The sequence below is a fragment of the Chinchilla lanigera genome, unplaced genomic scaffold (genome assembly GCF_000276665.1).
Source record: "Chinchilla lanigera isolate Chin_1 unplaced genomic scaffold, ChiLan1.0 scaffold00008, whole genome shotgun sequence".
In the NCBI taxonomy this organism is placed as follows: domain Eukaryota; kingdom Metazoa; phylum Chordata; class Mammalia; order Rodentia; family Chinchillidae; genus Chinchilla; species Chinchilla lanigera.
The window spans coordinates 37,604,742-37,616,790 of NW_004955409.1; the positions used below are offsets into that span (position 1 = coordinate 37,604,742).

General features: G+C 38.5%; 2 protein-coding genes across 2 annotated transcripts in view; both read right to left on the bottom strand.

Moving 5' to 3' along the window:
- LOC102021740 (olfactory receptor 49-like) overlaps positions 1-12,049 on the bottom strand; it is a 59,789-nt gene that overhangs the window by 19,105 nt on the left and 28,635 nt on the right. The window lies entirely within an intron of this gene.
- On the bottom strand, positions 3,538-4,661 carry LOC102022056 (olfactory receptor 49). Its single transcript, XM_005377185.2, has one exon. It carries the CDS (start codon positions 4,644-4,646, stop codon positions 3,669-3,671), a length of 978 nt encoding a protein of 325 aa, XP_005377242.2. The 5' UTR covers positions 4,647-4,661; the 3' UTR covers positions 3,538-3,668.

Below are 12,049 nucleotides of genomic sequence, written 5' to 3' on the forward strand. Positions count from 1 at the left end.
TACCACTTTGTCTGTAATCTGGTAAGCCCCTCCTATTATTATGTTATCCTTCTTTTACTCTTTAAAAAAAAAAAGATTATATTGTTTTGTTTTGATCTAGGATGTGTATTTCTCCATTATGATATATATGTAATAAAATTTATCATTTTAGCCATTGTAAATTTAAAACTCTATCCCTTGACTCAGATCCCAAAGCCACCATTCTGCTTTCTCTTCCCATGAAGTTGACTCTTCTGGGTACCTTGTGTAAGAGGAGTCATACAACATTGTCCCGCGAATGACTTCGTTTCACTTCCCAAAGTATGTTCATGGTTTATCCATGTTGCAGCATGTCTCATAATTTCATTCCTGGAATTGGTGCTTGGAATTGAACCCAGACCTTTGCCCATAAGAAGTAAGTGCTCTATCACTGAGCAGCAGTCCCAGCTTTAATTTTATTCTTTTTAGGGCTGAATAATATTCCATTGTATATATCCATCTATATGTATGTTTTGTTTATTTTTGTATCACATTTTGTTTATCCGTTCATCTGTCAGTGGACATTTGTTTTTTCCATCATTTTTTGGTTATTATGAATAATGCTTCTCTGAACATGAGTGTGCAAGGATCTCGTCAAATCCTTGCTTTCATTCAGATTTAGTATGTCCCCCAAAAATAAATTGCTGGGTTATATGAGAAATCTATTTTTAACTTTTAAAAATTTTTTATATTTAATGTTTTTATACAGGATCTAACTATGTAGCCCTGGCTAGCCTTGAACTTGCTATATAGCCCAGTCTAGCCTTGAAATCATGGCAATTCTACCACCTCAGCCTTCTGAATGCTAGGATTACAGGCATTTGTTACCACCCTTGACCTTTTAAATTTTTTAAAAAGAAGTACCATCTTGTTTTCCATGGTGGCTATACCATTTTACATTTCTACCAGCAGAGCACAAACATCCTGATTTGTTTTTGTCTTTCTGAGACAGGGTCTCACTATACAGTTCAGGCTGGTCTTGAACTCACTTTGTACCTCAGGCTGGTCTCGAACTTACAATGATCCTCCTGCCTCAGCCTCCTGAGTGCTGAGATTACAGGTGTGAGCCTGTAATGACACCTGGCTCTGATTTTTCATAGTCTTGAAAACATGTTATTTTCTATTTACATTTCTTTCAAAAGCTATCTGATTAGTGGGTACAGGAGTGTAGTTAGATAGGAGGAATAATTTATAATGTTCTATAACACAGCAGGATAACTAAGGTTTACAATAATTGAATATTTCAAAATACTGTGACTAGTAGAGAAGATTTTGAGTGTTCCCAACTCAAAGAAATGATACATATGTGATGTGGTGAATATGTCAATTACCTTGACCTGATTATTACACATTATATACATGTATTGAAATGTCACACTGTGCCCTGTAAATATATATAATTGCTGTCTCCACTAAACTAAAAATGTATTAAAAATATCCATCCTCCTGAGTATGAAATGGTATCTCATTATGGTTTTGATTTCTATTTCCCTAATGATTAGTGCAGATAATTACTAATCACATTTCTTTGAACATGGCGTTTGTGCAATACTTACTCTGGAATGAATTATTATTAATTATAATTTATTTGGTTACTTAACATATACTTGTTTACAGTTATGACATTTTCTTTGCCTTAATCAATAGTGAATATTTTAGTAATAACTTGCAATAAGTTAAATACTACATTTAGCTTAAAATTTAAAATAACATTTTGACATAAAGTCTTCAAAAATATTTTTCCTGATAGCTTGTATGAAATTTTAGAAAAGGAGAAAGTAGAATGAGAAGTAGAAGAAAGGAATTAACATTTGTTGAGGATTTATCATGTGCCAGCCACTATATTTTTAGTTTCTTTTTTATTAACATGTGTTTGTGATATCTAATAATTACATTCATCTTCGGGAATATATATGTATATATATTAATCATTTTTACTTCCCCTGCCCTCCATTTCCTTCCATCTCCAGGTCCCCTTCTCATCTTCATAAGGTCTACTTCCCTGTTTCCTATCATCTGTTATTTGGCTCTTTAAATTATTTATACTTTGGCTTTCTCATGTAAGAGAAACCATGTGATATTCAGCCTTCTGTGTCTCATTTATTTCATGTAGCACTGTAGTCTCAAGGTGTATCCATTTTCCTACAAATGAGTCAAATTTATCCTTATTTTGGCCGAGTAGTATGCCATTTTGTATAAATATCATACTTTCTTTATCCATTCATCTGTTGATGGGCGTATTGGCTGCTTCCAAGATTTAGCTATTATGAATTGTGCTGCTATAAACATGGGTGTGCGTGTATTACTATATGATGCTTTTAACTCTTGCAGGAAGATACCTAGAAGAGGTATAGCTGGGTTAAATGGAATTTCTTTTTCCTGTTGTACATGCCAGCTCCTATTTAAGGCACTGTGTATAGAATAATGCATTTGACTTTTCGCAGTTCTTTAAAATGGGCATGTTTTCTTCATTTTACAGATGAGAAAACTGGGCTCAGAGCGGTGATACAATCAGTGGATGAAAGACTCTAAATAGAAATGAGGAATTTCTATGACTTTTAATACTAAAAAGTATAAATAGCTTATATACAATATAATAAGCAGTAGGCCTTAGTTTTTAGCTCTTTTGAATGTATTTCTGTGACAGGCCTCCAAGTATTAAATGAGGATGATGCTAATAGAGAACCATTCTGTCGGATGGAATGAACAGAAATAGTCAAATCCTGTAATTAATAAAAATGTCGTGAGGGTCCAGATAGCGTTAGAGCACGTGTGTCTAACCTTTTGGCATGGCCAGGCTGCACTGAGTAAACAGGTGTTGTCTTGGGCCACATACAAAATGTACAGTTATTGAATACACATAACAAAACTCCTGTTAGATTTTACATTTTATGTTTCTGAAGTATTTTATGCAATAACACATAGCAAGCCAAAGTTTACTATTTCAATAAGAAATGTACATGTCTGCTTAGTAACAATGCATGCCCGTCTGCACAGGCACACATACATGTGGGTAGGTTCAAATATTGCCATCAATAATCTCTGCATTTTACTTACCAAGCCGCACAAGCCCATGTGCTGTCTGATACATCCGGGTTTCTGTTTGACTGTGTGACGGGCACAGGAAGCAGAGTTAGCACTGCACCCCCACCCCCATAGTGTTCTGGGGGCACCTACACAACCTGCACTGAAACACCCTGCAATTGAGTCAGGAAAACTATCACTAAAGAAATCACATAATGTTAAACGTGTATGATCTGTCAGGGCCACAATACTAGCTGTCCAAGGCTGCATGCAGTCTGGGGGTCTCAGGGTGTATACATCTGCTTTAGAGTTTATGCTGAGTGATTGGACAACAGAAACATCATGCAGAAATACATCATTGGAGAGTTTTCTTTTCCTTTCTTTTGTCTTTTTGAGACAGGGTATTACTAGGCAGTTCAGGCTGGCCTCAAGCTCACTTTGTAGCCCAGGCTGGTCTTGAACTCACAATGATCCCCCTGCCTCAGCCTCCTGAGTGCTGGGATTACAGATGTGCACCACTATGCCTGGAATAGGAGAGTTTTCTGAATGGAAAGGCAGTTTTTTAAGGGTTAACATTCTCATTTTTAAGGTTGGAATATTAGTGTCAGCCATTTATTGCCACAGGTTTATGAGAAGAGCTTGCTCACTTGCTCCCTGAATACCTGCTTCACCTGTTTGTTCCTCAGGGTGTAGATGAAGGGGTTGAGCACTGGGGTCACCACAGTGTTGAGTAATGCCACCACCTTGTTCTGGTCCTCCCCCTGCCCACCCTTGCCTGACCGGATGTACATGAAGATGCAGCTGCCGTAGAAGAGAGACACCACAGTGATGTGCGAGGAGCAGGTTGAGAAGGCTTTCTGCCTCTCCTTGACAGAGGGGATGTGCAGGATGGTGTGGAGGATGTGGCCATAGCAGGTGGCCGTGACAGCCAGAGTGCCCAGGAGGCTGAAGTTGGCTATAACAAAACCCAGAAGCTCTATCAGACTTGTATCTGCACATATGAGCTCGAGGAGTGGAAAGTTGTCACAGAAGAAATGGTTAATGATATTGGGGCCACAGAAGGGCTGCTGAAATGTGATGAAACTTGGAACCAAGATGAGGAGTAATCCTGTCATCCACGAAGAGAGCACCAGCTGGACACACAGCCTTTTGCTCATGATGGTGACATAGCGCAAGGGGTTACAGATGGCCACATACCTGTCAAAGGACATCACTGCCAGGAGGAAGAACTCTGTGGTGCCTAGGAAGAAATAGAGGAAGAGTTGGAGGAAACAACCCACTAAGGAGATGGTCCTGTATCCCATGAGGATGTTGGTCAGCATCTTGGGGAAGATGACTGAAGTGAACCAGATCTCCAGGACAGCAAAGTTGCGGAGGAAGTAGTACATGGGGGTGTGGAGGCGCCTGTCCAAGAGTGTGATGCCTATGATGAGGAGGTTCCCCAGCATGGTGAGGAGGTAGGTGAGGAGGAGCCCCAGGAAGATGAGCATCTGCAGCTCACAGGCATCTGAGAGGCCCAGCAAGACGAACTCTGTGACTGTGGTGTGGTTCCCCATGGCTCCTGTGACCTCTGCCAGTGATGTCTGCTCAGAGGAGTTTGGCATCAGGAGTCGAGATGTTCTGAGGTTCTGAGGACAACCTGCAACTGCAAGGTAAAAGATATGAGCATCACAATTTGGGGTGAAGAAATCCTTTCTTTCTGCAAAGGACATATTTTCCCAGCACTTAGGCTCATTGTAGAATCCATGAGGCTACTGGTGTGTTTAGTCTCTGATGTGTGTTAGAGGACAAAGTAGTGGTTCCACAAGGCTCAGAACTGAAAATTGTCTTACTATTCTTCGCTATATTTCTCTTTCTCAACAAATTCCTTTGCTCCTAGCCAAATAACCTGCCTTCAAAGCCACCTGTTCATATCTTTTCCCCAACATTGGGTGTCCACTGATAAATAGTTCATGTCTGAGGGTGCTGCTGTATGAAGATGGCCTGCATCACTGATGACTTTGACTAATATTTGGCTTAATAAAAAGGAAAGAGGAAATCGATGAGGAAAGCACAATTCTCATAAATCATGTACAGGAAAATCCATGTAATGTCTGCATAAATAAACATTCCTTAGTAGGACCTTGATATTCCAAGTTCTCAATGACCCTGTTCTCACATGAGCCCTCAGGTCTGGATACCACACACCTTTTACAATGTTTTCATTCCTTACCCATCTTCATTACCTACTCTTGTACATGACATTCTTTCATTTTGTAAGAAACACCTTTTAAATCCTCCTTATCCTTTAAGTCTTTTTTTCAATAAGTGCTATCTGTTCTATGAGACTTCTCTAAGTGAATGAGTTTTTCCTTCAGGTCTCTCATAATTTTATTGCATTTTATTTTATAATTGGTTTTCATTTGTTCAGAGAGTCAACAATTCTTTACTAACCTTTGTGTTTCCTATAGCATTTATAGCAAATTTTCTTAAAATAATCAACTTTAATGATCATTTATTATTGACTGTGTGAATTCCATCAACTCAGACATCTGAGAGATGCATTTGGTAGGAATTTGACATCGAGGAGGTTGAGAACATGTTACTCAAGTAGTAAATATATACGGGGGGCAGTAACTTTGCAGAGTCAGCATGCTAAGCAGTCTTAAATAGGTCCATGTGACCCATGACTTTTTTTTGTTTGTTTTTTTGGTATTGGGCATCAAACTCATAACCTCACGCTTGCCAGGCAGGCGCTTGTGCCACTGAGGTATGTCCCTAGCCCTTAAATAGGTCCATGTGAAGAAAGTTTTTGCTTGTGAGGAGGTGAAAGTGTCTCCTTGCATTCTCTAACAGTAGCCTCCCAATCTTTGAAGTGGTCCGGAGTTTGACTTAGGAAGTAGACAGAGGTCTATGTTATAGAGAGCCTGGCAGCAAAATAAAAAAGAAAAAACAAAGGTGAAACCCAAACAATGAACATTAGGTCTCTTTAAAAATCAGTATCTCTGAAAATTTCCTTCCTTAAACAATTTCAACTATTACTTTAATTGTCAGGCAGAAACTGAGCAAGAATTATTTGGGGAATAAGATTGGAACCCACTTTACATACTTGGGAGGATCGAGGTGGTAGGAGAGATAGGAATATCAAGTGATTTTAGTAGGAAAAATGAACGGGTAAACTATATAAGCAATTATGTAAACATTCCCCTTTTCTTTGTTTTGTCTCCTTTTTAAGTTAGGCTGCATTATTCAAAGTGATTCCACAAAGCTAACGTTAGCACCAACATTTGTGTGCAGTCATAAAAGAGCACAGCATAGTTTATCATCCTCTGAGGATATAACTAGGACTACTCCCCAGGCCTTACGTCCAGGGGCGTTGCTTGTCCAGATGCACCAGTGATTTGCAAAGGATGTGTCTGCAGCCTAATCTTTTGGTTCAAAGGTGAGCCCAGGTGGCCCAGAAACTCACTCTGCTCTTTCCAGAACAAAAGCAGAATCCAACATGAACCAGACACAAGTAACATCACCAGGAGTTAACAGAATAGCTATCAGTCCCAAGTACTGTGTGGGACACACTGGGAGAAAGATGAAAATAGATATTAAGGTGACAAAGCTGAATGTGAGCAGGATGGAGGAGGAAAGCTTCAGCTTTGTGCTGAGGCATGAACTTACCACAAACGAACTATGAAAGATACTGTGACCAGCTTAAGTGACCTGCAAACAGGTCACTGCTCAACTTTCAGTTTTTCTTGTTCCAAACCAGCGGTCACTAGCTGGGAGGTACAAAGGGAAGCTGGTGACTTCGTGAACTCCAGACATTTCTCCCTTTTTGATGAATGAAAGGGAGACTCATTTGGCAGCCAGAGAGCCTGGATATGATGTGCCATCCACCTCATGCTGTTCATGATTTGTAGGCCAGTTGTGTAGCACCCAGTGGGAACGTATGCATGACCTGGAGGCTTGTCTTGCCACAGCTGGAACTTTACATGCTTTGGAGTGGGTCTAGTACACTTAGAATTAAGGTAAGATCTTCCTTGTTTACCATAAAGCACTAAGAATTTCACCCAGACTCAGTGGTGTTCAGAGCTTTGGGTTTCACAAGGAGACAGTTGCACAGGATAACACTGTAATCAGGCCAGGCAAAGTTCTTCAGTGGAGTGAGTAACCAATGGCTCTGATTGACTTAACATTGACAATCCCTGCTGTGTTCTGGCGTTAACTGGGATGGTAGGGCTACAGTTACAAATGAGACGCAGTGCCTAACCCTGATGTGGCAGACTGTATGGTGGAATATACAAACACGTGCCAGGAGGAAGAGGGTTTAAGAAGCCACTGCTGCTTTGTCATCTGAGCTGCCAGGACGGAGATGACCTTGAAGATCTAGGGTCAGGTGTTTTTCTAGCAGCTGGCTGGGGAAAGTCCCAAGGAGGTCATTCCAAATGAACTACCCAAGGGATTGCAGATGATAACTGGTTCTTATGGGTGATTCTTAGGGTTGTAGTATTTTCCCTGGGCCCTAGATGCAGATCTTAGACTGTTGGCATGAGAGCTGCATGTCTCTTGAATTTGATGGCACTGTCTTAAGAACACCTGTCCTTCCCAAAGCTTGCTCAGGGGACAGCTGCATTCCTTACAGTGGAAATGATTTCTTGGACTCTGTTATCTTTTAGCTCAAAGGATCTGATGAGTCAAGTGCTTGAAAATCTCCCACTTTCAGATAGCTCATCCTGGGGAGAGTCTTGGAAAAGGAGTTATTTGAAGCTTTCCTTCTTCATCCTCCTTTGGCATAGTGGGGTCATTCTGACAAAGAATTTTTTCACCCTCAGATGGGCTCAGCCTCCGTGAGACAAGGTTTCCTCTGTGGACAGTGGGGCTCTCGGAGACAGGGGGCGAGCTGCTCCTCGAGTAAACACATCTCTTTGTGGAAGTGACATCAGAGCTGAACACTTTGGGCTGCAGCTTTGTTTTCTTAAGGGATCTATTCATCTCTGTATTTTGATGGGGCTTGGGATCCTCGGGGAATTAGTATAATGAGCCTCACTCAGCCTCTCTGCAGCTCTCCTGGCTGTTAGTAGAACTTTGCAAACAAAAGTTTGTGTTGTTTGTTCAGATCAAGAATAGTAATCACTTTTAGTTAAAGTAATAAATCCAATTATAGCTCTCAACTGGGACCTCCTGCTTAATATTAGGCAGTCCTATTTTTACAGGGATGTGGAGAACCATGATAAGAAATGTAGAACTTTGGCCAGTCCTATCTGGACCACAGCCCCATTGGGGCTGGGAGGTAGTAGAAGGTGGAACCCTGAAGGGAAGAAACAAAATGGAACAAAACGAAAAATTTGGAGTTAATTTTTCTATATATTATTCAATATGTAATGATTAAATTTGAATAATTAGCTTTATATCATCTCAAAAACTTCTAATTCCTTTATGATGAAAACATTCAAAATTCTTTGGGCTGTTTTTTTCTTCTATTTTAAAATTGATGATATTTTTCTCTATCTGTAGTCACTCTATTGTGCAATACAATATTAGAACTTATTCCTACTATCTGTAACTTTGTGCTTATTTCCTAACCCCTCTCTACATACTCCCACCTCTCCCAGACACTAGTAATTACCATTCTATTTACCCTTCTATAAGGTCAACTTTCAAAAACCTTTTTTACTAGAACAACTTTTAAAAAATAGTGCCATCCAGCCTTATCCATGTTGCCACTTCATCCTGTCATCCTTTTTATGGCTTAATAGTATTCCATTCTGTACATATACTATATTATCTTTATCCCTTCATCCACTGGTGAACAATTAGGTTGATGCTATATCTGGGTTATTGTGAATAGTGCTGCAATAAACATGGAAGTGACAATATCTCTTTGACATACTGATGTCATTTCCTTGGATATACATTCAGTAATGAGATTGTTGGATCATGGGGGTAATTCCAGTTTTAATTTTTTGAGGAAGTGCCATACTGTAGTCTACAATGGCTGTACAATTTGCTCTTTTTGAGACAGGGTCTGAGTATGCAGTTCAGGCTGCTTTGAGCTCACTTTGTAGCCCAAGCTGGTCTCGAACTCGCAACGATCCTCCTGCCTCAGCCTCCCGAGTGCTGGGATAACAGGCATGCGCCACCCGGCTTCGGCTGTACAATTTGCATTCACATCAATAGCTTATTAGAGCTCTCCTTCCCCGCCGCCCCCCCAGCCTTTTCATGACTTGTATGTTCTTGTCTTTTTGATAATAGACATTTTTAACTGGTAAGATTATATCTCATGATATGCTAGGCATTTCTCTTATGACCAGTGATGCTGAACATGTTTTCAGTATATTTATTGACCATTTGTATGTCCTCTTTTAAAAACTATCCATTCAACTCTTTTGCTCATTTTAAAATTATATTATCTGGGGATTTTTTTTCTTTTTGCAGTTGATATGTTTGAATTTCTTAGGTACTCTAGATACTAACCCTTCATTAGCTGCATAGTTTGCAAATATTTTTTCCCACTCCATACATTGACCTTTTACTCTGTTGATTATTTCCTTTGTTGTATAGATCCTTATTAATTGGAACTGTTTGTCTAGTTTTGTTTTAGAGATTTTATCCAAAAAGCCCTAATCCAGGCAAAGGCATGAAGTGTTTCCCCAATGATTTTTTCTAGTAGTTTCATAGCTTCTAGTCTCACACTTAAGTAATTATTTTGACTTTATTTCTATATATATATACTGAAAGATAAGGATCTCATTTCCTTCTTTTGCACTATTTATTAAAGAGATTGTCCTTTCCTGAGTGTTTGTTTTTGGTGCCTTTGTTGAAAATAGGTTAGCTTTAAATGTGTGTATTTCCTTCTGAGCTCTCTATTATGTTTCATTGACTTATAATTTTATTTTTATCAGTACCATGCTGTTTTGGTTAGTATTGCTTTGTAGTATGTTTTGAAGTCAGGTAGTATGTTTTGAAGTCAGGTAGATGATACTGCTATCTTTTTTTCCCTTCAAAGTTTCTTGTGGCTTTTCAGATTCTTTTGAGGCTTCATATTAATTTTAGTTTTTTTTTCCAAAAACAATTCTGTGTAGAATATCTTTAATACTTTGAAGCAGATCACACTGAATCCTTCGGGAAGGATCACCATTTTAACCATATTAATTCTTCCAATCTATGATGCGACATTGTGTGTGTGTGTGTGTGTGTGTGTGTGTGTATTCTATTGCATTTCTTTCTTCAGTGTTACATAATTTTTATAGAGATCTTGGTTAGATTTATTCTTAGGTATTTTTATTTTATTATTTTTGGATACCTATTGGGATTCAGCAATGTAAATGGGATTGGTTTCTTAATTTCCTTTTCAACTAGTTTACTAATAGCTTCTAGAAATGCCATTGATTGCTGGCTGTGGTGGCACATACCTGTAATCTCAGCTGGGAAGACTGTGGGTTCATGGCTTACCTAGTTAATATAGCAAAACTCTGTCTCAAACCAAACCAAACCAAATCAAACCAAACCACCACTGATTTTTGTATGTTGATTTTGTATTCTGCAACTCTATTGAATGCATTTATTGAACGTGTGTGTGTGTGTGTGTGTGTGTGTGTGTGATATCTCTAGGATTTTGTATATATAAAATAAAATCATCTTGCAGATGTAATTGATTTGGTTTCTTCCTTTCCAATATGGATGCTCTTTACTTCTTTATTTTGCTTAATTGCTCTGGCTAAGAATTCTGTTAGTATGTTGAATAAAATGGTGAGTGAACAGCTTTGTTCATTCCAGTTTTATAGGAAAAGCTTTCAACTCTTCCCCATTCAATATGTTAGCGGTGGTTTTTCTCATATGGCTTTTATTGTGTTAAGATACATTTCTTTCATAACTTTTATGATTTGTTGAAAGATTTTATCATGGAGGAATATTGCATTTTATTGGATTTTTTCTGTATTTTGAGATGATCATATGGCCCCTCCTCAACATTCTGTTAATGTGATATACTACGTACTCTGATTTATGTAAGTTGAAGCATCCTTGTAATCCTGGGCTGAATATCACTTGATCATTGTGAATAATCTTTTAGATGTTCTCTTGTATTTGATTTGTTAGTATTTGGCTGAAATTTTTTTGTATCCATGGGGATATTTGACTTTAGTTTTCCTTTTGCTGTGTCTTTGTCTGGTTTTGGTATCACATATTGGCTTTGTAGAATGAGTGTGAGAGAATTCCCTCCACCACAATTTTTGGAATAACTGGAAGAATTTGTGTTAGTTTGTTTTTGAATATTTGGTAGAATTCAGCAATGAGTCCATTTTGTCATTTTTGTGTGTGCCAGAAATTATCAAAAATAAGGTGGCTGAATGTGTTTGTAGCTGTGTCTGCATCTTCTAATTTGTTCCATTGATCTTCAGGTCTGTTTTTTTGCCAGTAACATGCTGATTTTACCACAGTAGCTTTGTAGTATAATTTCAAGCCAGAGATTGTGATGCCTCCTGCTTTGCCTTTGTTGTCTAGAATTTTTTTTTTTTTTGTTTTTCTCCGGTACCAGGAACCGAACTCACGACCTTGCACTTGCCAGGCAGGTGCTTTGCCACTGAGCTAAATCCCCAGCCCCTTGTTGTCTAGAATTGCTTTTGCTGTTCTAGGTCTCTTCTGATTCTAGATGAATTTTAGGAATGTTTCCTCCAGGTCTGTGAAGTATACTAATGGTACTTTGATTGGGATTACATTGAATCTGTATAACAATTTTGGGATTATAGCCATTTTCACTATATTGGTTCTTATCCATGAGCAAGGAATATCTTTCCATTTTCTGAAATCCTCTTCAGTCTCTTTTTTTGGAGTACTGTAATTTTTGCTGTATAGATCTTTTACTTTCTTTGTTAGATTCATTCCTAAGTATTTCATTTTTTTGTATACTATTGTGAAAGGTGGTTTCCCTAATTTCTCTCTCAGTGTGTTTGTTGTTTTTGTTGACTAATGCTATTGATTTTTGAGTGTTGACTTTGTATACAGCTATGCTACTGAATTTGGTTATTAAATCTAC